At 47.9% G+C, this 27,989-nt stretch overlaps 1 protein-coding gene and 1 long non-coding RNA gene across 5 annotated transcripts; one reads left to right on the plus strand and one right to left on the minus strand.

Annotated features, from left to right (window-relative positions):
- Positions 1–308: 308 nt before the first annotated feature.
- On the plus strand, positions 309–21,979 carry SUN3 (Sad1 and UNC84 domain containing 3). 4 transcript variants are annotated; one of them, XM_029930705.1, is made up of 10 exons: positions 309–617; positions 2,658–2,719; positions 8,178–8,281; positions 13,593–13,633; positions 14,051–14,216; positions 15,736–15,820; positions 16,952–17,067; positions 18,087–18,254; positions 20,654–20,746; positions 21,684–21,979. In XM_029930705.1, the coding sequence occupies exons 1-10, from the start codon at positions 496–498 to the stop codon at positions 21,801–21,803; spliced, it is 1,077 nt and encodes a 358-aa protein (XP_029786565.1). In that variant the 5' UTR covers positions 309–495; the 3' UTR covers positions 21,804–21,979. The 4 variants fall into 4 exon arrangements, with proteins under 4 accessions (XP_029786565.1, XP_029786574.1, XP_029786591.1 ...); XM_029930714.1 differs by lacking the exon at positions 18,087–18,254; XM_029930725.1 differs by lacking the exons at positions 309–617; positions 2,658–2,719 and adding an exon at positions 7,664–7,786.
- On the minus strand, positions 15,716–27,966 carry LOC115284121. The gene is made up of 4 exons (XR_003905116.1): positions 27,898–27,966; positions 17,593–17,651; positions 17,308–17,470; positions 15,716–16,450 (listed from the first exon to the last, which is right to left on the minus strand). It is a non-coding gene; the product is annotated as an uncharacterized LOC115284121 (long non-coding RNA).
- Positions 27,967–27,989: the final 23 nt, after the last annotated feature.

Raw genomic sequence — 27,989 nt, forward strand, 5'->3', positions numbered from 1 at the left:
ATAAAATTTTTTAAACCACATGAGAATTGCACATATCAATTTCCAGACTGCGGTTACCTGTGGGAAGGCAAGGAGAGGCTTGAGACTGGGGAGTGATATTTTGGGGTCCCCCATTGTATTTGCGGTATTTCACTTGGGAAAAACTTCTGAAGCAAACACAGCAGCCCTGATTTGTTACAGCAGAGAGGAGGGTCCGGGAGCTGTTCAGAAGGTTTTGCAACCAACCAGGGACGCGTTGGCGAGGGGGGGCGGGGCGGGGCTGCAGGTGCATTATGCCATGATGATGTGTCACAAAAGGTGATGTAACAGGAGAGGCCGCAGCATTTCTACATTTGCTCAGTCACAGTTTTCCCCTCCAAGGGAAACACTGGAGCCATAAGACAAGAAAAGGAAAGCAAACCCTCTCCAGAGAGCGTCATGCTTTCTGTAAAATAGAAACCAGCAAGTGAATGCCATCCTTCCTTCTCCCGGCTCCTTGCTGCCTCGTGGGGAGAAATGAGTGGAAAACCAAAGCTGAGAAGGGGGGCCAGGGTGTTTAGAGGTCATTCTGAAGAAGGCAGTGGCAGTGGTGGACTTGGCAGCGTGCTCCCGAAACACAGAGACCCCGACTCCCATGGGTATGTACCTTTGCAGAACAATTTCCAGGAGGCCTTACATTCGACATCCCATATGCCAAGCGTGCTCTGTTTACTTGGAAAGTAACCCAGCAAAGCGCTTCTCCTTTTCAGAGAAAGTCATTTCCAAACGGTCTCCTCTGTAGGTTTCTCTCCACCACGGGACTTCCCATGGGATGCTGTGTTCGCAGGGGTACTTTGATTCGTTACGGCAGACTGGGGGGAATGAGGCTTGTGAATGAGAAGCCGTCATTTTAACAGAATGAACCAGGGGCTCCTGGGTGGTTCAGTTGATGGAGCGTCTGACTCTTGATTTGTGCTTAGGTCATGAGCTGATGGTTTGTGCATTCGAGCCCCGCGTCCGGCTCTGCGCTGAAGGCGTGGAGTCTGCTTGGATCCTCTCTCTCCCTCTCTCTCTGCCCCTCCCCTGCTCCTGCTCTCTCTCTTAATCTCTCTAAAAACAAATAAACTAAAAAAGAAACATTTATAAGAATAAACCACAGCAGCAGCAAGGTGTTTGTTTATGAACTTAGAGATGATTCCTGTTTTTGCCTAGCCTGTCCATTCTCTGGATCCTGGTGCTTAGCATGGCAGGGTAGGACCCCAGACACGAGTGTGTTTATTCCATCCTTGGGTGAGACATGACTGCACAGCTAGTGGGCACGCATTTCGAGCCGACAACTGTGTCCTCCCACAAGAAGGCATCAGGAAAGCCATGCGCACAGGGGTGAGCCAAGCCCCGCCCCCCTTACCCTCTGCACTGCCTGTGGGGGTGGGGCAGGTGGCACAGAAATGACAAGGAGCGGAGTAGCCATGCCAGAGGTAACAGCAAAACCCTTCCACTGGAACAAAGCTGTCAGTAAAAATGAGGGAAGGCTACAAAGTCGGGACACAAGGAGTCAGCGCAGGACAGTTAAAATGAACGGGAGCAAAGCACTCTCGCTCCCCACCGCGGGCAGGGTCTCGCAGGCGAGGAACGGCAGCCAAGGGGCTTTGAAAAGCAGGGCCTGACAGCCAGGATTGTAACAAAAAAATAGAAGTAAGCTTTGGTGAGTGTGGTAATGTCGTCTTCATTTAATTCAGCCCATTAGAAGGGCTCACCTGGGCGGTAAATCCATCTTTGAATAATTCTTTAGGCAGTGGACCCCCCAACATGACTAATAAGTAATATTTGAAGAGGGTGTGGTTTCAAGATACATTTCCTTGGGGGGCGGGCGCTTGGGTGGCTCAGTCGGTTAAGTATCTGACTTTGGCTCAGGTCATGATCTCATGGTTCCTGAGTTTGTGCCCCCTGTAGGACCCTGTGCTATCAGCTCAGAGCCTAGAGCTGTCTCCCTCCCTTTCTGCCCCGCCCCCCCCAGCTCTAGCTCTGTCTCAGAATTAAATAAATACTTATTAAATAATTTACAAAAATAACTTTATCAGTTTTTAAAAAATTTTTAAATATTTATTTATTTTTGAGACAAACAGAGCATGCGTGGGGGAGGGGCAGACAGAGGGGGAGCACAGAATCTGAAGCAGGCTCCGGGCTCTGAGCGGTCAGTCCAGAGCTCAGCATGGAGCTCAAACCCAAGAACCGTTAGATCACAGCCTGAGCCATAGGGCGCTTAACCGACGAGCCACCCAGGAGCCCCAATCAGACAGTTGTTAATTGTCACATTTCTTTCGCTTAATACTTTCCACAAAATCAGACTCTAACCTTTTCTCCTTCTACATCCAGATAGCACAGATAACCCTTTCTGTTTTCTTCTGTATTAGCATCTAGAGACACGTGGAAAGGCCCGGATGTACACAAGATGTAAAAACACACCGTAATGTGTGTGAAAGTGAGGGACGTGGATGTCTGTTCAAGTATGCTGATATACCATCCCGGAAATTTGTTATCCCTCACTTCCTGAGATCGGATTAGGAACTGAATTAATTAGCAAGACTCAACCTAGAATAAGCACGTTTGTGGCCTTGGTTGTCGTGGTTAGTTTCGAGTTCAAATTACATGTTAATGGTGCTCTACCATTAAGTTCTGTTTGTTTTTCTCCTTTTTAGGTTAACCCAGTCACGGAAGATTGTCATAAGCACCGTGTCCTTAGTGACTCTTCTTCTGATAGGTAAGTCTTACTGAGCAGCCGTCCTGAACGCCGGGACGTTTCTGGGTGGGGAGGGTGACCTCCATGGAATGACTGGCGTTTGTAAGGAAATGCCAAAGAAAGCTCTGGAAGTAAGTAAATGCCTCAGATAAACATGCAGCAAAGACTCCCCTCATCCCAGGAAGGAAGAAATGGCTTGACGTGGGGTTTGCAGACTGAGAGTATTGCACATCACAACCGTAGGGTGCTGGAAAATTGCTCTTTGATATATGGACAACCTGAGGCACAGGAACATGAAGGTTCCTACCTAGTTGTTGCCGGGATTACTATCTTACAACATGGCAGGATGCTGGGTGCCATTTTGCCGTCATTGCATGTGGCTTCCTGGATGCCTGGGCTGCACCTGCCCGAGTTCCAAGCTCCTTCTCTTGGTTGCGTCTTCATGCACCTGCTGTGCCCCACCTGGCTCCCCAGGGACCTCTAGATTAGGTTAGACCCAGAATATTCTGGCTTTCTTCCCTCCAGCTGTCTTGTCCCCATCACTGCTGCCCTGGGGCCATTCCCCTCAGCTGGCCGAGGGCACCTCGATGCTGTAGGGTGTAGGCGACATTTCCCTGGGCACTACCCCAGACCAGGCGTAGGGAGGTGTCACGAGTGCTCGGTGCGGGCAGCAGACATATCTGTGCTCAGGGTTTTCCGCATCTGGGAAATTGTACCCCACATTCTTGTGACATCCTTTGAGATCGAAATCCACACATCTTCACATCGGATGCCAGCTGTTTGTTTGGATTTCCCCATTGTGACCTGGCAGTTGGCCCACCAGCGGGCCAGACCCATCTTAGACGCCACGCATGTAAGTGGTTTGGTGGACTTAGCTGGACTCCGGTTCTCTTTCTCTTAATGGAGATGAAATCCTCTAGAAGGAAATTAACCATCATAATGCTAACAGTTCAGCGGCCTCCTCAGGGCTGTGCGGCCACCACCCCTGGTTCGTGGAAACCTTCATCACCCCAAAAGGAAGTCCTGTGCCCATGGACCACTTGCACTCTGTATTCCCTCCCCCAGCCTGGCAACACCACTCTGCTCTGTGTCCGTGGATTTACGTGTTCTGAATAGAAACAGAACCGCACAGCGTGTGAACTTTTTGTCTGGCTTCTGTCATTAACCCTGATGTTTTTGAGGTTCATCCACATTGTAGATGTGTCAGTATTTCATTCCTTTAGGTGGCTGAATCCTATTCCTTCATGTGGATAGATTGTAGTCTAGTCAACTATTAACGGGCCGGGATTGTGTCACCTTTTGGTGGTCATAAGCAGTTCTGCTCTGAACATAAGTGTGCATGTACTTATCTGAATCCTTTTTTCAATTATTTGGGGGTGTTTGCATCCTGGTAACTTGCTAGGGAGGAGCTGTCTATCTGTTCTCCACAGCAGGTGGGTGCCATGGGCCGGGCATGGCAGTCTGCTCCCCCCATCCCTGCCAACACTTGTTGCTGTCCGGTTTTTGGAGTGAAGCCATCCTGGTGGACGTAAAGTGCTGTCTCATTGTGGTTTGGGTTTCTGTTTCCTTAACGACTGATGGTGCCTTGTCATGTGCTTCTTTGCCATCAAACATCATCTTCAGAGAGGGGTGTACTCAGGGCCTTGGCCCACTTTGTGATTGAGTTCTTTGCCCTTGTTGTTGAGTTGTAAGTGTTCTTTATATATTCTGGATGCTAGACCCTTCTCAGATATATGGTTTGCAAATATTTCGCTTCATTCTCTAGTTGTCCTTTCACTTTTTTATATAATGTGCTTTTCAAAGAGAGAGAGCTTGATCAGGGGAGAGGCAGACAGAGAGAGAGAAAATCCCAAGCAGGCTCCATGCTGTCAGCTCAGAGCCTGACATGTGTCTCAAACCCATGAACTGTGGGGTCATGAACTGTGCTGAAACTAAGAGTCAGACGCTGAACCAACTAAGCCACCTAGGCGCCCCTTCACAATAGGAAGTGTTCTGGTCCATGAACATAGGTTTCTTTCCATTTATTTATATCCTTGTTAATTTCTTCTAGCAATATTTTATAGTTTTCAGTTTGGGTTATAGAATGAATCTTTTGTAAGCAGTATATAGTTGGATCATGTTTTTAAATCTGTTTTGCCAGTCTCTGACTTTTGACTGGAGAGTTTAATCCATTTACATGTAATTACTGATAAGGGAGGACCTTAACCCTTTTCATAGTTTTTTCTCTGTGTCTTATACCTTTCCTGTTCCTCATTTCATCCATTATTGCCTTCTGTGTTTGAGTGTGTGTGTATGTGTGTGTGTGTGTGTGTGTGTGTGTGTGTGTTTTAAGTAGGCTTCACATCCAGCACAGAGCCCAAGATGGGGCTTGAACTCATGACCCTGAGATCAAGACTTGAGCTGTAGGATCAGGAGTTAGACGCTTAACAGACTGAGCCACTGAGGCGCCTGTAGTGTACTGTTCTGATCTTTATTTCATTTTGCATACAGTTTTTAGATATTCTCTTAGTGGTCACTGTGGAGATTATAGCCAATGTTCTAAATCCATGGCAATATAGCATAAATTGATAGCTACTTGGCTTCAACAGCCTATAAGTACTCTGCTCCTATACAAGGTTTTCCCTCCCTCCTCCATGTTCTTGTCAAAAATTAATTCTTCATACATTGTATATCCATTTATCTTTTTAATCATGTCAAAATTAAAAAGAAGAGTTACAGAACAGGACTACAGTAACCCTGGCTTTTATATTTACTCGTGTAGTTAGCTTTCCTGGAAACACTGACATTTCTTCTCTCGTGTCTTTTCACTTTGGCTAAGACTCCCTCCAGCATTTCTTGTAGGGCAGATACTCTGGCAATAACTCCTGCTTTTGTTTACCTGGGAACACCCTGACTTCCTCTTTATCTCATGTTTTGGTGTTTTTAAAAAAATATTTATTATTTTTGAGAGAGAAACAGAGATAGAGTGCAAGCAGGGGAGGGGCAGATAGAGAAGGAGACACAGGCTCCAGGCTCTGAGCTGTCAGCATGAGCCCAACGTGGAGCTCGAACCGAGGAATCACAAGGTCAAGACCTGAGCTGAGGTCAGATGCTTAAATGACTGAGCCACCCAGGTGCCCCAACTTCCTCTCCATTTGGAAGGATAGTTTCACTGGATGGAGAAGATCTTGGTTGGTGGTTTTCTTTCTCCTTTCAGCATGATGAATGTGGCCACTGCTTGCTGGCCATCATTTCTGTTGAGAAATGTCATGATCATCTCATTGAGGATATCTTCTCGAGCATGAGTAGTGCACTTGAAGGTTCTCGGTATTTGACTTTGGACTGATTCATTATAGTGTGTCTCGGTGCGGTGTCTCTTTGAGTTTACCCCAGTTAGAGTCTGTCGAGCCTCTTGAATGTGTAGACTGATGTTTTTCATCGAACTGGGAAGTTTTCAGCAATTATGTCTCCCAGTCTTTCTGCGCCTATCTCTCGTGTCTCGTCCCGGAACTCTGGGACTCTGTAAGGATCTGCCTGAGAGTGTCCTGCAGCTTCGCCTAGGCTCTGTGCACTTTACCCTTGTTTCCTTCTGCTGCTCCTCCTCAGACCCAGTGACTCCGACCGTCTGATCCTTGAGCGCATTGGTTCTTTCTCCCACCATTTCAGATGTGCTTTTTAAGCTCCAGAACTTATATTTGGTTCCCTTTATAATTTTTCTATCACTATTCCTGTTTCGTTCGTCTATCATTTCTTTGGATTTCTTTCGTTCTTTGTCTTTGGTTTCTTTTCGTGTTTGGAGCATATTAAGACCATTGATTTAAAGTTTTTATCTAGTAGGTCCAAAAAGCCCAACATTTGGACTTCCTCAGGGATGGCTTCAGTCATTTTTCATCGCATAAAGGCCAGACTTGCCTGTTTCTTTGTGTGCCCTGTAGTTTTGTGTTGGAAACTGAGCATTTCAATATTTTTTTATTTTTATTTTTTAAATTTGTTTGTTTGTTTTGAGAGACAGAGACAGAGTGCTTGCATACCCAATATCAGGGAAGGGGCAGACAGAGAGGGAGAGGGAGAGAGAGAGAGAATCCCGAGCAGGCTCCAGGCTATCAGCACAGAGCCCAATGAGGCTCAGACTTTCAAACTGTGAAATCATGACCTGAGCTGAAATCGAGTTGGACACTCAACCGACTGAGCCACCCAGGCGCCCCTCAAAATTTTAATGTGGTAACTCAGGTAGTCAGACTTCCCCCCTTCTCAGGGATTGCTGTTATTCCCCATTGAGGGTCATTGCCATTGGCTCAGTGATGGTCCCTGCTTGGTATCTCAGTGCCCGGACACATTTCCTGGAGTTGTTGAGAGACAGCAGGAGATGTATGCCCCGGGGCACCATCCTGTGGCTGTCAGCCGGGGCGCTCTCTCAGGGCTCTGCTGACCCCCACACTGCTGCCTCTGCCGTCACCTCCTGCTCACAAACAGCCCACTGGGCCACCCGAGGTGTAAGCTGGGATCCTCTCTGCAATCTCTCCGAAGCATGCATCCAGAGCGGGGCATGCACAGCGCTTTCCCTTTTCCCTTCCAAGCCCTTATTCCCACCAGAGACTCCCTCCTTCTCACTTCTCCCTCCCGTGCTTTTGGGTCTATCTGCATATGCCCCCTTCACCGTCCCTTGCCCAGGTGGGTGAGGCCACTTTTTATGTCCTTAATTCTTTTACCAGGTATCAGTATCACAGTCTACCAGAAAATCCTTCTAACTTGAGAGAGCAGGCCTGCCAGGCAGCTCACCTTCACGGTAGTTTAAGAACAAATGTGTCTTAGTGTATTAGCCCCCCCTCCCCCCCCAACCCCACCGCCATCCCGGGTTCCAGCAGGTGGCCCGCAGCCCTGTCCCCTGCGCTGGGGAACGAAGGCTGGCAGGCAGGGGAGCCGAAGCCCCGCACTGTCCCTTGACAAAACTAATCTGCTCTGTTCTCCAGTCTCTGGTTGCTTTAAGTTTGGCATTAGATTTCGGAGTCCAAAAATAGTTGGACCTGTTCATCTTTGCCAGTATCTGAGCATTTCTACGGAGGACTGATTTTATTAAGCACCCAATATTGCCATTTTCCGTACTGTCACGCAAGTATGTGATCTTCTTTATATTTTTTTAAATGTTTGCTTGTTCGCTTGTGTGTTTGTTTATTTTTGTATGTGTGTGTGTGTGTGAGAGAGAGAGAGCGCACACCCACACAAGCAAGGGAGGAGCAAGGAGAGAGGGAAAGAGAATCCCAAGCAGGCTCCTTGCTTTCAGCACAGAGCCACACTCCGGGCTTGATCTCATGAGCTGTGAGATCACGACCTGAGCTGAAACGAGGACTTGGACACTTAGCCGACTGAGCCACCCAGGCACCCCAGTACTCCTTTTAACATTGCATGTATCCTTCATACTTAGAGAAACCCTTATAGATACATGCAACACATCATAAATGTTTGCAGACTCTTTAATCGGAGCTGGTATTTTCTTTAACAGGGCTTGGGAATCACATGTGGCTTCAAGAAACGGAGTTTCCTCGGAGATCCAGTCACCTTTATGCTATAATGGCAGAATACGGTTCAAGACTTTCTAATTACCAGGTGCCGTTGTGTTAGGTCATTTTGTATGTCACTCGTTTGAAACTGAATGCGCCCCCGTTCGATATTCACATGCCAACAAAGAGACTGTCTTCTAGAAGTAACGTAGGGATTAGCATTTTCGTAAGCGGCTTTCCGGCTAAAAGACCCTACAAATTCTCTCCAGCCTCTGACCCCCGCACGCACTTGCTGTAAGACTGAAAGATTGCGAATTTTCGTCTGCTTTGTTTTCTTCCTGATCCAGTGACAGTGACTATCCTGTGCCTGTCGGTCACTGTATTCCACACAGAACATCTTTGATCCCACAGCAGGGAGTCTGCTTCTAGGATCTTACCTAGACTTTTAGACTTTTCAGCTGAGGCTGGACTGAGCTAAGACTCTGGAAGCTACTGGGACAGAACGGATGTATTTGGCAGGTGCAGAGGGCGCTGATTTGGGGTGCCGGGTCAGAACGCCGCAGACTGGATATCTTGTCCTCCCAGTTGAAACCCAAGGCCCAGGTGCATGGAGGAGGGGACTTCGGGTGAGGTCATGGGGGCAGAGCCTGACCTGCTTCTATGGAAGAGACCCCAGACAGCTCCCCAGCCCCCCTCCACCATGTGAGGACACAGTAAGGAGATGCTGACCAAGAGCCAGGAAGCAGTTCTTACCAGACACTCTGACCGCTGGCCTTGAACTCAGACGCCGGGCCCCCAGGACTGTGAGAAATCGGTGTCCGTTGTTTTCAAGCCCCAGGTGTCCAGGGTGTTCTGTTACCACACCTGAGCTCAGACAGCTTAAGGGAGGCACCAGTGCGTAGAAAATGGCCAGCAGTATTGACAACTGCCCCACGATCCCCTTTGTCCTGAAGCCAGCTTGAGCTCAGTGGGCTTAGACTGGGGCCAGACACCGGTGTCCCCTCTCTGGCCCACCCATCTGGGCCTCCCTGACATTCCAGACCAGGTGTTGCCCACCCCGCATGCCAGCCTCCAAACAGGAGAGCAGAGAAGAATGGCAGGAGCCACGTCGGCCATGGCTCCATGGAAGGAAGGCCACACCGACGGACGGACTCCACCCCGTCAGTGACCTTGCACCTGATCTCGTGGCCACTTTCCTGGAGGTCCCCTTTCCCAGCTCAGCCAGCAGCTGCTGGAGTCCAGTGTGGTCGTGTGGGGTCCCTTCACCGGGAGATGGCGCTGGTGGGTCCCCGCTGCATTCCAAACCCGTAAGGGCCATGTCCTGAGCAGTTCATAGGCTGAAACCTGGAATCACTCCCAGCCACACGGAAGCTAACTCTCTGCTACACTGAGGATCTGTGGATGCTGGGTGTCGGGGCCCGGATGAAACAAGAGCACAAGGAAACTTCCCAAGGAAGAGGGATCCCCTGAACCACGCGGTGCTCACATCAAAGACCAAGACCCCAGGGCAACTGGGGACTCAGTCATTTAAGCATCTGACTTCAACTCAGGTCATGATCTCACGGTTCTTGGGTTTGAGCCCCATGTTGGGCTCTGTGCTGACACTGAGAGCCTGGAACCTGCTTCAGATTCTGTGTGTCCCTCTCTCTTTGCCCCTGCCCTGCTCACACTCTGTCTCTCCTCTCTCAGAAATAATAAACATTAAAAAAAAAAAAAAAAGACCAGGACCTTGGCCCATAGAAGCTGGGGCCAGATAGGTCATCACTGGGAGAACAGAGATGAGAATTCAGCATGACCAACAGAGGCCTCTGGTTACTGCCAATTTGGGATGAGCTCTTATTTTGATGACTAATTCTATGGGTCAACCTCACTAGGCTATGTGCCTAGATGTGTGGCCAAACACTAGTCTAGATGTGGCAGTGATGGTGTTTTTTGACGTGATTAACATTAAACTCATAGGCTTTGAGTAAAGCAAATGATCAGACATTATGTGGGTGGGCCGCACCCAATCAGTTGAAGGTCTTCAGAGAAAAAAGGAAGAAATTCTGTCTCCAAAGAGCCTTCAGACTTGAGCTACAGTATGAGCCCTTCTCTGGGCCTCCAGCAAGCCAGCCTTCCCAATTGTATGAACCAATGCCTTAAAATAAATCCCCCCCCCAACACATCCTACTGGTTCTGCTTCTCTGGAGATCCCCTGGCCATTTCTGGCAGGGCTTTGCCTGATGTTTCTGCCCCAGATCTGGTGGGGGAGTCTCCTCTCCTACCTCCCAGCCCAGCCCAGCATCCTCTCCTCAGAGTGGCCTCCGCAGGCCAGCTAGACTACCCTTGACTATGCCCTGCACATCCCGGCCTCCATTTTGCCGTGGGCCCTTCGTTGACTCGTGGGGCCTCTTCCTGCCTCCGATCCTCCTACCGAAAGGTAACAAGCAGGAAGCTTGTCCAGAGGCTAACACAGTCCTCGGCCACACGGGGGCTCACTAGATACAACACGAAAAGTCAATGATCTGAGAGTGTGATCGACCCCGTTTTCAAAACACAGTCGTCCCCTCCAACTCTCGGTCCTGGGGCAGACCAGCACACCGGCAGTGCCTTCCCCCTAAATGTTTCTCTGGCTGAGCCTCTAGGGCCACTGTGTCTCATGAGGATAGGGTTTGCTACGGTCACACTGTTGACCAGTGTGACCTTGTGTTATATGCAGGAGAAAGCCCTCTTTGAACTCTGGTGGCACTGACCGGGACTTATTTCTGGGTGACTTCTTTCTTTCTATGTTTATTTTTGAGAGAGAGAGAGAAAGAGAGAGAGAGAGAGAGAAGCAGCAGGGTAAGGGGCATGGGGAGAGGGAGACAGAATCCCAAGCACTGACAGCGCAGAGCCCAATGCAGGGCTTGAACTCACAAACCGTGAGATCACGACCTGAGCCGAGATCGAGTCGAACGCTTCACCGACTGAGCCCTGCAGGCACTCCGGGGACTTCTGTTTAGATCCTAAGCTGTGGGCCATAGAATTGGTTCTTATTCAATTAACCATAGATTTTACACAATGTTCCCTTCTCTCTAGATACTATATCTGAATAAATACATGGAAAAATCGCATATTCAATAATATGTATTTCCAAACAATTGAATTGTTTGTAGTTTTTCGATGTTAGAAAGATTCCAGTTGCCAGATCTTTTCAACCGTGCTTAATTTCTTACTTAGGTTAAACTCCTAAAAGATAAACAATTCACAGTTTTTAAGTGACCCTTTTATATTGAATCTTGATAACTTAATAGTGCCTTTCAAAAAGTTGGATATGCCTCCAGGAAACTGGATTGGGAAAAAATAAGGATATTAATTGTGTGCATCAGGCAGTGTATGTGCCTGTACGGGAAGCTGAAACCCTTTGGGGAAGAAACCAAAATAATATATATATATATATATATATATATATATATATATGTGTGTGTGTGTGTGTGTGTATATATATATATATATATATATATATATATTTAATCCTGAGTTTTTCACTTTCAAGGAACTCCCAAATGCATTTAGCAGCAAATTAATGAGGGAGTTTATTCTGTATGGATATTGTTTTTATGTTTATTTTTGAGAGAGAGAGAGACAGAGATAGTGAGAGTGAGCAAGGGAGGGGCAGAAAGAGGGAGACACAGAATCTGAAACAGCCTCTAAGCTGTCAGCTATGAGCACAGAGCCTGACGCAGGGCTAGAAATCAGAAACACGAGATCATGACCTGAGCCGAAGTCGACTGCCCAAATGACTGAGCCACAAAGGCACCCCTCTCTACGGATATTTTTAAGTTTATTTCTTTATTTTGAGAGAGAGAGGGAGAGAGGGAGAGGGGGTGGGGGGTGGTAGAGAGACAGAATCCCAAGCAGGCTCTGCCCTGTCAGCACAGAGCCCAATGCAGGGCTTGCACGCACAAACTGTGAGATCACGACCTGAGCCAAAACCAAGAGTCGGATGCTTCACAGACTGAGCCCCCCACGTGCCCCATATGGACTCTTAAGGTCAGAGGTGAAAACATGAAATAAAAGTTCAAAAGGTTTTCCATATGGACAGAAATCAGAAAACTAGAAGTTAAGTGTCCCTCCCCACCGCGAATCAGCTCCCAAATCCACATCTCCAGCAGGGAAACGCGTGGAGGGAGCCTACAGGAAAGTAAACTGCTCAGCAGGTTAAAAACGTACAAACGGGGCATCTGTGCCAGGTGCCCCTCTGTGCTCCCTTCAGCCCTGCAGTCCCTGGAGGCGACCCTCGGACGGGACACCCTCGGTGCCTGTGCTGTTTTCCGCAGAGTCAACTTGGAGGAGTCAGGTCTTGGCCACAGAGAAGCAGATTTCTCAGCAGGGAAGGATGTGGAACTGTTGGCCAGATAGCGCGTCGACGGTCACTGCAGCGGGTTCAAAGGTGACCCCTGAAGGCTAGGACCATGGTCTGAGGATTTCTGACCGTGACCTTGATTTGGAAAGACAGTCTCTTCCGACACACTTAGGGATCCTGCATTTCCCAGCCGGGCCCTTGACCTAGGGACAGGTGTCCCTGAAGAGGTGCCTGGTGGAACTGGCCTGGGTGCCAGACAGGGACTGGGCACGGCAGCCCCACGCCAGGGACCCAGGAGCCACCAGACCCCAGAGGGAACAGAGGCAGAAGGCCGCTCCTGCCCAGCATCAGAGAGAAGATGGCCCTGCAACACCATGACCTGACTTCTTGCCTCCAAGGTCAAGAGAGCACCTGTCTACTGTGGGAGGATACTGGCTCTGTAGCCATTTGTAGGAGGGCCTGGAAGTCACACTGCCGAGCAGCTGGGGGCACAGAGGACCTGGCGCCCGGGCAGAGAGGCCGGGCCTGCTGCAGGCCTGCTGTCCTGTCTCATGTCCACATCTCTGGGGACACCTCCACCGGGGCCCGGCGTGTCACCCTGGCCATTGTGGGCGTCACCTGTGCAAACAGACACCCGTCAGCCTACAATGATGTCCACGCCTCTTTTGAGGCTCCTGCTAGTGGAATCCTGCGATGATGGATGACCGGGTCCTCCTGGAGAAAGCGGATGCTCCTCACCGTCTACAAGGACAGCCGAAGGCCGCAGCGAGGCCCTCCTCCCCCTCCTCCCCCTCCTCCCAGCTTCCTTCTCACCGCCCCTCTCCTCCTGCCTCCGTTCTGTGTCCTCGGCAACAGCCTCTCGGACTCCAGGACGACAGTCTCCGCACTTGCAGATCATCTCCCCCGAACGGGACTATTCACAGGAAAGGCAGAAGGGATACAGGTGACACGGAGGACACTCAGCGTCCCACCTGTCATGCGTGTACATCAGGGTGGAAATGTGCTTTCTCCCCCCTTTACGAATAAGAAAACTAGCTCTACTTGGACAGGCACGATTGCACTGATTCAGGTTTGCTTGTTTGCGTTTTTCCAGGCCCGACTTCGAATGCCGAAGGAGCGACTGGAGCATTTAAAGTGAGTGAGCTTTTCTGCCACGTGGGGCTGTCCAGCGGCTTTCGAGCAGTGGGAGGTTTTTGTAAAACTGTAAAATTAAAATCATTCCCACTTCTGTGGATCTCTTTTTTTAAGTTATTTTGAGAGACAGAGAGCGAGCCCAAGTGGGGCGGACAGACCTGAGAGAGGGACAGGCAAGGTTGGACCAGCCCCAGTTGCCTGTGCAAAGCGGCCCTCCAGAAGGTTCCCAAGTGTCCTGGCCTGGCATGGGTAGTGAGACGCGGTGCTTTAGACAAAGGCATGTCCCGAGCTCTCTCAAGACTTGGTCTCTGTGACAACAGAACGTGTCTTCACCTCTTCCTCTGCGGCTCCCACCCGACGCCCAGCTGGCGACGGGAGCCCCACTCCCACCCTTCACATCGGGGTCTCCGTTTACAGGAAGGAAAGCCAGACGTTGGAGAAGAACTTCCGAGAAATCCTATTTCTAATTGAACAAATAGACGTCCTGAAGGCATTGCTTAGAGACACGCAGGATGGTCTGCACAACCACAGCGGGGCCACGGACGGAGGCGAGGACCGGGACCCTACGGGGACCAGCGACGAGGTGAGGGGGGCTTGGGAGGGTCACACTCCATGGATTCTCGGCACGGAAAAGTCCAGTGTGGGCTCTGAGGTGGCTTGCGTCCTGCTCCCTAACCTGCCCCCTGACAGCAGCGACCTCAGGAAAGCTTGCCTGAGACACTCAAGGTTTCATCCCTGCTGCGTCCCAGAGAAGACGGTGTTGCCATGTGACTGACTTCCCGCCAAGATAAAGAACTGGTTCGGTTTTATTTTTCAGGAAAACAAGCAGAAGGTCATTCGGAAATGGCTGTCTCTGGATGTGTATACACACTACTTAAAGAGCATAATATTTTGGGGGGCTCCTGGGGGGCTCAGTCAGTGAAGCATCTGACTCTTGATTTCGGCTGAGGTCATGATGTCATAGTTGGTGGGGTTGAGCCCCATGTCGGGTGCTGATAAGGTCAAGTGCACCCAATTTATGTCTGAGAGAGAGAGCGCGAGAGAGAGAGAGAGCGCGAGAGAGGGAGCATCCCAGGCAGGCTCCGCACTGTCAGCACAGAGCCCGACACGGGGCTCAAACTGACGAACTGTGAGATCATGATCTGAGCTGATATCAGGAGTGGGACAATCAACTGACTGATCCCCCCCCGAGGTGGCCCCATTTTTTAAAGTCTATTTTTAAGTTTATTTATTTATTTATTTAGAGACAGCAGGAGAACAGGAGGGGCAGAGAGGCAGGGAGGGAGAGAACGGTGTCTACTTTCTGAAGCACACGGAAGGCTCACCCTGACACCTACTGCCTTCCAGACCCTATTTCATCACGGCCCTGGGGCAAGGGCTTCTGTCGGTTACAGCTTGAAGGGTGGGGCTTCTGCTTTCTGAGAATCCGAATGTCCTTAAAAAGACAATTTTTTTTTAAGTTTATTTTGAGAGAGCGAGCGAGCAGGGGAGGGGAAGACAGAGGGAGAAAGAGAATGCCAAGCCGGCTCTGTGCTGTGATCGCAGAGGCTGACAGGGGGCTTGATCCCAAGACCTGCGAGATCATGACCTGAGCCGAGATAAGAGTCTTCTCCCTTAACCGGGAACCCACTATTGACTCTAAGGATGGATCCGTTCTAACAAGCATCACCTACCCTATGTGAACTGCCTTGAATCCCCAATACCTACAGGATGTGCAAGTCGTTATTACTAAACGAGACGTGAATGGTGGGGGTGGGGGTGGGGGTCAGAGCAGGTCACACACACAACCTCGTGGGATCCCTCCCCGCAGAGCGTGACAGGCAGTGTCGGGGCTTCCAAAGGGGCCTTCGGTCCACGCTTGCCAGCACTCCTGGGTGTCTGGACACGTCAGCTGCCGGGGGCGTGGCGACCCCACAGCGCCGTGAAGGCAGCTGCAAATCTGTGGACAGTGCCCGGCTGTGTGCAGCTGGGTCGCCAGTCGCTGTTACCGTGATTTTGCAGATGGTGGCATGCAGGTCCAGATGGACAGGGTGAAATGTCAAACCTGAAGCAGTTGGCTCTAACTGTTAACAGAAATCCCTTTTTTATATTTATTTGTACAGGAAATGTCAAACTTGGTGAATTACATCCTTAAAAAGCTAAGAGAGGACCAAGTCCAGAGGGCTGACTACGCGCTTAAGTCAGCAGGTGAGTAAAAACTGGAAAAAGTTCATGCTTCCCAAGTGTCTCAATTCTCCATATGTTTCTATTGACGAAATGGAGTTATCTGTCCAGTAACTTGAGAAGGAAGAATGAGCAAATCTAGACAATGAGGAAGACAATAGCCGTGGTCGTAGTTGATTTTCTGGGTGCAAATCTCAGGGACAGCAAAGGGGTGCGTCTTCATTAGCACAAGTCCAGGGCCACGAGGGAGGCTGACATGTCACAGTGAGGTCGGGGATCCAGACAACAGAACGGGTGGCACAATCGCTGTCACATTTCATACTTTATAACTTACAATGACTGCTAACGACTGATCTAAAAGCATTATTTGTGATTAAATGATCGTGGTGAGAGACTGGATGTGCTCTAAATGTCTTCCAATTAAAATTCGTTCCTACGTGCTTAGACTATGAAACATAGACTTTGATATTCTCTACCTGCCTGTGATAGTCCATAAAGGATGCGTTCAGTGAACGATGTGGAAGGAGAGACAGACGGAGAAAATGCAAAGCACATGCAGTCACACTGATTTTTACCAACTGACAAAGCCAGATTTATACTAGGGCAATAAATGTGGATCCTGTATGCAGTTGACGGCGTCTGGACCAGAATGACCTGTGAAAATATGGGGGTCCCTATGTCTGGTCAGGTAATAAACACAATGCACATAATTATTTCCACCTCTGAATCGACTGCTCTGGAATTCAGTTAATACCAGTTTCAGAAATTTTGTGAAACTACGCGGAACAAGCATGGTTTTCTCAAAGTTACGACATCTCAGCAGTAATGAGCACAGGAAATCATACTTTCTCGGCCAGTTCCCGAGTGTGACCCTCAACTTACTTGTGATTTGCCCGGGAACCTTTTCTAACAACATTATTAACATACAAATGATGGGGGCTCCTGGGGGGCTCATTTGGTTAAGCTTCTGACTCTTGGTTTCGGCTCAGGTCATGATCTCACAGTTTGTGGGTTCAAGCCCCGCATTGGGCTCTGTGCTGATAGTGCGGTACCTGACGGGGATTCTGTCTCCCCCTCTTTAAAAATAAAATAAATGTAAGTGACGTGTTCTGAGTTGCATAATGTTTTATTTTTTTCATTATTTTTCCTTTTTAGGGGCCTCCATCATTGAAGCTGGGACTTCTGAAAGTTACAAAAATAATAAAGCAAAACTTTACTGGCATGGAATCAGGTTCTTAACCTATGAAATGCCCCCAGACATTATTCTTCAGGTAAAAGCTACACTCAGAGGAATCTATTATTTTAGGATTTCGTTCCTATTATTTATTATGAAAATATTAATACCCAAATGGAGGCCACTCTGAACTTGTCACAGAACCTGAACCCATCTCCTTGCATTTCAATAGTCATCAAACTATATAAGTGATTTCTTATTGCATAGTAGTAAATTGTGATTGATTAATTATTCGGCGTTTTTTATTATTTTACAATCAGTAGACTAGGTGATTTACCTTCATAAATAGGACGCACACTTTCCATGTCTTTTCCTGAAGTTGATTCTGTGCCTCACGCCGTCTCCACTGAAAGCTTCAGTCTTTGAGCAAGCACCTGCTCGGGGTGCATGGCCCTCAGCGCCAGTGCCGCGCTACACTAGCTGGTCAGGCCACCGCATTCCTACAAAGTCCAGTCATAGCGGGAGAAATTTCCAAGTAAGGTTTCAACTAACATTTGAGTTCAAATGAAAAGGCTCTGGACAGACATCAACAGACGACTCTTCTTTACCATAATCTACAAACCTGAAGTCAGTTTCCAAGGTGGGAAGACCACTGTATGCATCTCATGCCAGACACTAGATCTAGAAAATGGTAGACATCAATTTTCTGTCTTACAACCACCACCGTCTCCATCTCCAACACCAACACCATCACCATCACCCCACCGTCACCACCATCATCACCGCCGTCACCCCCACCATCATATCTTTCCTACCAGCACACCATCACCAATCATGCCAATTAGCTGCCTTCTAGCAGCACACAATCTAATTAGAGCAACAAAAGAAAGCATTATAAATAAATTGTGTAATCATATAATATATAATCCTGCAATAAAGAGCTTTGTTTGATATAAACATAATGTGCTCCAGAAAAAAAACTTCACCCATAGGTATCTTGGCAGTTTTCCTGTGTGACATGCATCCCACATGATACTGCTCAGTAGTGTTTGCTGACCAATATCGCAGTGGCAGATTTATACAACCGGATAGGTTAACTCTGCATTTTCTTTCCAGCCGGATGTCCACCCTGGAAAGTGCTGGGCCTTCCCAGGTTCCCAGGGTCACGCCCTGATCAAGCTTGCCAGGAAGATTACACCCACTGCTGTTACCATGGAGCACATTTCCCAGACGGTGTCCCCCTCGGGAAACATCTCCAGTGCACCCAAGGAATTTTCCGTCTATGTGAGAGGCAGTCAAAATCCGTGGTCAGAGTGGGTTATAATAGGAGGGCGTGGCTAGGAATCAGGTGCTGGGATGAGCCCCTGTTTTTATCACCATGAGAGAGTTACGCGTTCCCTGGACCTCTGCTCTCCACTGACAGAGAGAGGGTTGGACCAGATACTATCATTCAATTTTATTTTTTACTTTTATCAAAGCTATCTGCACAATATAAAAATGAACATTCTCGTGTGCTTATAATTCAACACTTTCTTCCTTGCGTAAGGGCTCCCACCCCAGGTTTCTACTCTCTGGAAGCTTCTGCCTGCAACAATTTTAGCCACACGTTTGGAAACTTGCCTTCATATCCACTTTTACTGTTACTTTTTAAATTTTATTTATTTTCAGAGAGAGATAAAGCACAAGTGGGGGAGGTTGCAGAGAGAGAGGGGAGAGAGGAAATCCCAAGCAAGCTCTGCACTGTCAGCACGAACCCCACAGAGGACTCGATCTCACAAACCATGAAATCATGACTTGAACTGAAATCAGATGCCTTAACAGACCGAGCCACCTAGGCACCCCTAAATTACCTTTTTAAAAGTAATCTCTATACCTACTGTGGGGCTTGAAATCATCATCCCCAAAATCAAGAGTCACACTCTTCACCCACTCAGCCTGCCAGGTGCCCCTACTTTTACTTCTTGATTGTTCAGTTTTGCTTATAATCTGTTGGCATCCTTTGATGAAAAATGAGGAGTAGCCTCTTCCATGGCTCTCCCATCCTCTACAAATTTGTATGTCTTACTTTTTTATAAAAAAAAACAAGTTTATTGAGATGTAATTCATATACGAGCAATGCAATTACATAAAGTGTTCACTTCAGTGGTTTGCAGTATATTCACAGAGTATCCGTCTTCACAATCAATTTTAGAACATGTTTAAAAAATGCTTATTTATTTTGAGAGTATGAGTGGGAGGAGGGGCAGAGAGAGAGAATCCCAAGCAGGCTCTGCACTCTCAGCCTGGAGCCTGATGTGGGGCTTGATCTCACCAACTGGGAGATCATGACCTGAGCCGAAATGTAGAGTCAGACGCTCAATTACTGAGCCACCCAGGCGCCCCTGGAACATTTCTGTTGCTCCTGACAGAAAACTCATACTCCTTAGCTGTCACCTCTCATCTTCCGTCTGTCACTCTCTGCCACCACTGTCCTACTTGGTCTCTGTAGAGTCACTCATTCTGGACATTTCACATAAATGGAATTGTGGAATATGTGGTCCTTTGTGAATAGTTCCCTCCTCTTGGGATCATGGTTTCAAGGTTCGTCTGTGTTATAAGGTGTCAGCACTTTATTTTTTCAATTGTCAAATAAGAACTACTTCACTGGGTGGACAGACCACATTTTATGTATCCGTTCGTCAGATGATGGGCATTTGGTTTGCTTCCACTTTTTTGACTGTGACAAATAACACTGCTGGGAATGTTTGTTTTTGTGTAGATATTGGTTTTCTTTCCACTCGGACCTATACCGGGAAGTGAATTCCTAGATGGCATGGTAAATCTGTATTTCCTGTGTGAGCTGGTGCTACATGGTGTCTCTTATTTTCAGTCAGTACGCATGTGTTCACTGTGACTGTGTCCATGTTGTTCTCAGTTGAGCCATGTTGTATATTTGAGGACGATTTTCTTTGTGTAAGAGTTTTAATGTTCCCAAGAACAACAAATGTCTCGTTTTAATTTACTTTTCTTGGGACATGCCTGGGAGGCTCAGTTGATGAAGCGTCAGACTCTTGGTTTCAGCTCAGGTCATGATCTCATGATTTGTGGGTTCGAGACCTGCGTCGGGCTTTGTGCTGACTGCTTGCTTATAGCCTGGAGCCTGTCTTCTGATTCTGTGTCTCTATCTTTCTCTGCCCCTCCCCTGTTCATGTCCTGTCTCTCTCTGTCTCTCAAAAATAAATAAATGTGAAAAAAAAAAAAAGAAAGAAAGAGAGAGCGTGAGTGAGGCAGGGGTAGAGAGAGAGGGGGACAGAGGATCTGAAGCAGGCTCTGTGCTGACAGCACAGAGCCCTACTATCTATTTATCTATCATCTACGTACCTATCTATCATCTACCTATTGGTCAATCATCTCTCTATGCATCTATCATCTATTGATAAATTGATCACTCTACTGATTGATATACCTATCATCTATCCATCCAGTCAGCCCTGTGGTCAACCTGTTTCTTGCCTCACAAGCCCCTGAGTTCAACACCTTTTAGGTTTAGAGGGCAGCACTGGTGCCTAGCACAGCACCGTGCCTGGTGGACACCCAAAGGTGTCTTGTGAACTGTCGCTCCTTGAACAGACAACAGCCTCCATTTATTCAACCAAGCACCCATTCTTGACTCCACCCCCCATGTCTGTTGCTTCCTTTGACAGGGCATCTTGAAACACTGCGAGGGAGAAGAAATTTTCCTAGGTCAGTTTGTATATAACAGGACAGGAACCACCGTTCAAACATTCGAGCTCCAGGTAATTGAGAGCCCTGGAGAAGGATGGGGTGTGGGGAACTCCATCCCTGGGATGGGTTTGTGGGCTTGTCAATGTGACGTGTTGTAAGAGGGTAATTATGACAAAAGCATGAGCTAAGGAAGGCTTAGCTGAACTTCACTTCATAGCTCCAGATCCTACTTGGGTTTTAATGCAAACACCAGGCAAGTACCAGAGTGTGTTCTATGCCAGATTCTTCCTTACATGCTACCACGTCTTTTTTTTTTTTTTTTTTTACTATAATTATTTTCTCAGTCCTTCTCTTTCCTATTGAGCTCCCTGGACACTATGTCATTTCCCACTGGCCGAAGGCGATGGAGATGATCATAGGCAGACAGGAACTCAGGAAGAGAGAATAAATATTTCATTTCACACAATGTGAATGAAACCTGTCTTCCTAACTCAGTGGTGGCGGGGGGGGGGTGGATCCCACCTGTTAAGATATAAATCCCCTGAAAGCCATTAAGGTATATGGAATATATTTTCATTATTTCTCAGTAGCCACAGGAAGACTTAGACACCATTGCCTCCCATGTAAAAATAAGTGTGTTGTGTATGGTATTTCTTGGCCAACGCTGAGATCTTCTAAGCTGAAAACAATATATGTGTTAGAAACAAATGAACCTGTGTAGTTTCCTATTTGATTATTTAGCCATGTGCCTCCCATGCAGGCACCACCATGGTGTGGGCAGAGGCATTTGGTGTCCAGATCACCATATTATCTCCTTCCCTCTTGTCCCCCTTGGAGTCCTGTACTTACAGGAACTTCTTTTCCCATCCATTAGACTGCTGTCTCATGAAATACTGTTTAGGAAGGAAAGAAAGTGTCTAAATCCACCATTAAATCAGCATTCCTTGGGATTCTTTGAGAGGGCTTTCTTTATAAGACATTCATTTGTATCTTTTTCTTTATTTTCAGCATGAAGTTTCTGAATCGTTACTATGTGTGAAACTTAAAATCCTCAGCAACTGGGGTCACCAGAAGTACACGTGTTTATATAGATTCAGAGTGCATGGCACCCCAGGAGAATACCCCTAGAGGAGGCCACACAGATGCCCGTGACCATGGGTCCAGAATATTTGACTATTCTTAACCCCTTAGATTCATCGCACCCATACACATTGAAACGAGGGTGGGAGGGAAACCTCAAAGTGGTTCATACCTGCCAAGATAATTTGAATGAGTTTTACTAGTAAAAGGTACAAAAAATTCAATCTTCTTGTGGTAGTTTAGCTTTTGGGGATGAATTATGTGGAAGCTCTGAAAAGTACGTGTTTGGAAGAAGCTGGTATTGTCAACAGTCTCTCATACTAGCACGTCTGCCTTCGTTATTCATACAAGCATCACCGTACGAGCCACAGACACCCACTGTCACCGCTATGAAATATATACAAACGTAACAGCGATCGGACAGTGATGGCAGCCCGGGTTCAATGTGAGCAGGTAAGCAGAAGAAATTAGAGGCAAGAATTAGAGACCAAATCTGACCATGACTATCCACAAATGGCTTCATGAATTCCTTGAAATGAAGTCAATTAAGGAATACATCACAAACGAGGAAGAAATTGCAGGAATTTAGTAGATACAAAATTAAATCAACATCAAGGTGCCTGGGTGGCTCAGTCCATTAAGCGTCCTACTCTTGATCTTGGCTCAGATCAGATCATGATTTATCTGGCACATGCGGCCAACGATTAAATCATATGTGCTTCCATAATAAGACTTGTGGAAAAACCCAAAAGGATGGGGTTTGAAGAGCTTCCGGGCTGGTGAACGCAGAGATGTGGGGGTTAGTGGTGCCCTGGGGAGGCACGGAGGCTCCGCGTCCTCTCCCCGGGCGTCGCCCTGGGCAGCTCTCTTGTCTGGCTGTTTCTGAGTTCTGTCCTTTTATAACAGACTGGTGATCCAGTAAGTAAAGTGTTTCTTACTTCTCCGACCCACTCCAGCAAGTGAACTGACCCCAGGGAGAGGGAATCGTGTGCTGGGAGCACAGGTGACACCCAGGCGTCAGAAGTGGGGGAGAGGCAGTCTTGTGGGACCCAGCCCTCAGCCTGTGGGGCCTGTCACCGTCTCCAGGCAGACAGTATCAGACTTGCATTGAATTGTAGAACACCCAGATGGTGTTGGAGAATTGTTTGGTGTGGAAGAAAACCCCACACACTAGGATTGGTATTCCAGAATCTTTTAGGAGAGAGAGATAGATACACGCTAACTAATGGTGTGGGACCAGAACTAACAGACCGATGGAACAGACAGGAGTCTTTCTGGTATGTCGGAAATGGATCCCTATCTGTGTGGGAACAGTGTATGTGACGAAGGTGGCATCTCAGAAGGGGATGGAGAAATGAGACTGGCGGGGTGCAGGGGTGGCTCCGTCGGTTAAGCGAATGACTCTTGGTTTCGGCTAAGGTCATGATCTCACGGTTCACGGGATGGAGCCCTGCTTCCGGCTCTGTGCAGACAGTGTGGAGCCTCTTGGGATTCTCCCTCTCCTCTCTTCTCCCCCACTCGATTTCCCTCTCAAAATAAACTAAAAAAGAAAAACAAGACTCACTTGGGTCAATTACTACTCACTAGGAAAATATTGCACCTGTATCTCCCTTTACAACATGAGGAACTTCCAACATGGTAAAAGATTAACATTTTATGAGATGAACATATCATTAAACCATGAAAATATAACAAGAAAGCTTGTGGTAATTCCTATATGGCACTGGGTGGAGGAAGACATTTTCAAGTATGAGTCAAGCTTCAGAACCCACAAAAGAAAAAAAGAACCCTAAATTCTACTACATCCCAACTGACAACAACAACAACAGCCCTCTACGTGGACGACAAAACCTTAAACAAAACAGGAAAAAAAGACTTTCCAGGATATCAGAAGGACTTTTCCACAGGTCAAGAGTCTCAAGAAGGCAGTAATAATAATATCGATAGCTACAGAAAAATAGCCAAAAAGAACGAACTGATGGGTCACAGAACACATGAGAAGGGATTCAAATGTCTGTGTTTTAAGAGATATGGAAGAAGGGATATGGAACCATGTTTCAGCAGAGAAATTAGAACAATTCCGAAGTTCGGTCATGTTTTATCGGAAAGGCTTCGGAAAAACAGGCTCCCGCGCTTTGCTGGTGAAAACATGAATAGGCACAACGATGACACGGAACGTGGTGATACCTATTGACATTAGAGATGCGCACACCCTCTGACTCAACAAGTTGTCATGTACAAAAAAAATAACATATATATACGTTTGTACCTAGAAAGTTAATTCATCAGCAGTGTTTAGCAGGAGAGTTCTTACGCAGCTGGGAGCAAACGTCCTACTGCATATTTTCTTTTCAGACCATGGGAAGGCGTGACCTATTTAGACATCAAACCTTTTTTATGACACGATCTTTTGCTTTCTTACGTAACAGTTGTAAAGGAGAAACTCCTCCCTGCCTGCTTCTCCTTTACTCTGACACAATGACCTGACCCCTTTCAGGACACTTCTGATGCTGGATGTGGGCTTTTGTTCCCCCAATGCCAAGCAAGTCTATGACACCAGCTGGGCGTCCTGGGGTTCAGCTCCGTCGGGACACTAACCAGAGCCTGTGCAGATACCACAGGCTTAGGGCTCAGGCCCAAGAGACTGCCCTCACCTGCGATGCCAGTAGCAGGTCCCCAGGTTCCTCACAATTGGTGTCCAGCTTGGCTACGAATTGGAGGGTCCCATGACCAACTGGCCTGCCTTAGATTCAGTTATTTGCCAGAACACAGGACTGGGGGAAATACGTATATTTACCAGTTTATTATTATGCAGGATGAGCCAACAAAGAGATACAAAAAGGTGAGTTCTGAAAGAGTCCCATGAACTTCTGTCCCTGTGGAGTTGGGGAGTGCCACCCTCCAGGACACGGATGTGTCCACCAATGCAGAAGCTCTCTGAACCAGTACTGTTGGGATTCTCTTTTTATTTTTAAGGTGTATTTATTTATTTTGAGAAAGAGACAGCATGAGCAGTGGTGGGTCAGAGAGAGAGGGGGAGAGAGAGAGAGAGAGAGAGAGAGAGAGAGAGAATCGATCCAGAGTGCAAACTCACAGGAGATCATCCCCTGAGTTGAAATTGAGCATCAGACACCTAACTGACTGAGCCACGCAGGTGGCTCTAGATACATTCTTTAAGCATACCACCTCACCTAATAATTTGTCTATTTTTTTTTATTGAAATCAAATTTTATTCCATTTCTTTTTGGGGGGAATCCACTTTTTCTTTGATCTACTGCATTTTATATAATTTGTCTATTTTTAAACTAATGTATGAAGTAACACAAAAGCACGCTTTCTGAATAAAAAAACTGAAGGTGACATATCTCATCTGTTTGCAAACAGTTCTATGTAACCATGTCGACTGGAATTTAGCCTGGCTTTACAGTCTTAAAATAGGCAAAACTGTACTTTTTGTAGTTTACATGTTTAAAACACTTTGTTATTTTTCATATCTTGATTCTACATGTCCAGTAAAGAGCAATTTGTAGCTTCTTATTTGCAAAGCACATTAAAAATAACATTCTGGGGACGCCTGGGTGGCTGAGTCGGTTAAGCATCTGACTTCAGCTCAGGTCATGAACTCACAGTTCTTGAGTTTGTGAGTTCAAGCCCCACGTCGGGCTCTGTGCTGACAGCTCAGAGCCTAGAGCCTGCTTCGGATTCTGTGTCTCCCCCTCTCTCTGCCCCTCATCACCTCAAGCTCTGTCTCTCTCTCAAAAATTAATAAATTTAAAAAAATAACATTCTTAACATTGGTAATGTAGTTATTGGAAAACCAGGCTGAACACAGTTGAAGGTGTATTTCCTACGTTGCTTTTGAAAATTCTCTGCCATCATTTCTACCATGTACACGATAAGAATTTTAACTAGGGGGGCACCTGGGTGGCTCAGGCAGTTAGGCATCTGACTTTGGCTCAGGTCATGATCATGGTTTGTGGGCTCGAGCCCCGTGTGGCACTCTATGCTGACAGCTCAGAGCCTGCAGCCTGCTTCAGATTCTGTGTCCCTCTCTTGCTGTGCCCCTCCCCTGCTCATGCTCTGTCTCTCTCAAGAATAAACATTAAAAAATGTTTTAAAGGATTTTAACTAGGATGTGGCAAAATTCATCCGGAGACAAACTTGCAGGATGATTGCTTAAGGTCAGCGTTCACACAGCCTGTCTTTACCACTGGAGAATAAAGACAATGTCCACTCCGGGGGGGGGGGGGGGGAAGCCAGGAGCTAGAAGGGGGAGGGGGCCCCTCCTGACAATTACTGGAAGATTTGTCAATTACAGAGTCCCCAGAAGAGCCCACAGCAAGACAGAACCACCAGTAACAGGCCCCAACAGGGAGAGGTCTAGATCCCAACTCCTACAAGAAATCCACTGCCTTTGCAAGTCTGCCTGAAAATAACTCATAGCCCAGAAATCCTGCTTTTCTGTAATAGTTGGTCTTTGAAAACAACCCCACCCAACATCCTCCTTTTTCTCCACAAAATAGCATTTCTCTCCTTTCTGCTATTCCTGTAAGTAAACCCATTTTTTTTGTTGTTGGTAAAAGAAAAAAAAAAAAAAAACCCAAAACCCCTTACTTCTAAGGGTTACCACAGGTGCTACTGATGAAATTATGAGGTGGGGTTCTGAGCGAACAGCTAAAAAAGAATTCTTGAGACGTTTTTGATGCAAAAGGGTGAGGTTATCGTAGTGCGAATACGGGGCGCACAGGCAGAGAGAGCCGCACTGGGTGTGCGGGGAGGTGGGGTGCATAATGTGAGGTTAGTGGAGGGCGGGTGGTAGAGAGAAAATAAAGTTTCTGAGGAATTGGAGGCTGGCTGCGGTGAAGATAAGGTTACTTCCAGTTTTTAAGTCTTTAATGCAACACAGACATTAAGGCAGCAGGGGGGCCTGGCGTTCCACCGAGCAGGTGAGCCTCTGCGTGCTGCAGGTGCTGGCAGTGCGCTGGGAGCCATAGGAGGTTTCATTTAAGCTGCATTTCTCCTGCCTTTGTTTCCCTCCTCACTCCCCTCTGAGCCAGGAGGGGAGGGGGTTCTAAACTGCCCTACATCAGAGAGGTATACACTGAAATGATCATTTTCTTTAATCTTGAAAGGTCACTGGCCACCCAAACAAGTCTTTTATAAGTAAACTGTGGGGATTCTTTTTTAATGTTTTAAATCTTTTTTAAACTTTTAAAATTTATTTATTTTGAGAGAAAGAGAGAAAGCACAAGCAGGGGAGGGGCCGAGACAGGGAAAGAATCTTTTTTAAGGTTTTGAAACAACTGGAAATAAGTGTCACAAAATTCTTTCAAAATGTGAATCCTCAGAAACACTTCCGATTCTTGAGGACTGAGGACTCCAGAGTCATTAAAAGATCACCCTGGGACATGACCCTAGACCAACTCACCCAGGGACAGACCAAAGATCCACCTCTCCCCTGGCGACCAGAACCAGACCCCGGTACACTACCCCCCTCCCGCCACCGCCCCGCCGCAGTCCCGGCCCTGGGCCCCGCTCCCTCGGGACGTGACCCCGCCTTACCCCCCACCACCTACCTCGCTCTCCCGCCTCACCCTTGGGTGTAACCCCTAGTGAGACCGGGAGCCATCCTCTGGCCTACCTGGCCCGGATCCATTCTCCCAGGTGCGAGTCCACCCAACATCCGGAACCCCGCCTCCCCCGGGGCGTGATCCGGATCCCGCCTCCCCGGGGGTGTGACCCCGAGAGCGACGCGGGAACTAGAGACTTGACCCTGGATCTGCGCCTCCCCAGCACACCTGACTCCGGCCTCGCCTCCCCAGGGGATGTACCTGGAGTGAGACCCAGGCCCAACTCTCCCAGACCCTGACCCCAAACCCTGCCTAAGCCGGGGATGTGACTCGGAGAGACAGCTGTGACCTGTCTCTCCCAGAGACCTAACCGAGACCCCGCCTCTCCCGGGTGCGACTCGGAGTGTGACCCGGGACGCTCCTCTCCCGCAGACCAGACCCCAAACTCTGCCTATCCCACGGGTGTTCCCGACGCCGCCTTCCCCGAGGACTTAAACCTGGATCGCCGCCTTCCCGGCAGATCCGACCCAGACCCGCCTCCCAGGGGGTGGTACCCGAGTGACTGCGGGTACCTTCCTCTCCCGCCGACCGGACCAGACCCCGCCTCCCACGTAGGTGTGACCCCGAGCGCGTCGCGAGACCCCGCCTCTCCGGGCACGTGATC

This window comes from Suricata suricatta, chromosome 2 (assembly GCF_006229205.1).
Source record: "Suricata suricatta isolate VVHF042 chromosome 2, meerkat_22Aug2017_6uvM2_HiC, whole genome shotgun sequence".
NCBI classification, from domain to species: Eukaryota; Metazoa; Chordata; class Mammalia; order Carnivora; family Herpestidae; genus Suricata; species Suricata suricatta.

Bases quoted from the DNA above. Each gene is read 5' to 3' on its own strand.
- SUN3 (XM_029930705.1), top strand. From the start codon at position 496: ATGAGTGGAAAACCAAAGCTGAGAAGGGGGGCCAGGGTGTTTAGAGGT. The intron at 13,634-14,050 runs GTGAGTGAGCTT...CTCCGTTTACAG, and splicing joins GAGCGACTGGAGCATTTAAA to GAAGGAAAGCCAGACGTTGG. The intron at 17,068-18,086 runs GTAAAAGCTACA...TTTTCTTTCCAG, and splicing joins CCCCAGACATTATTCTTCAG to CCGGATGTCCACCCTGGAAA.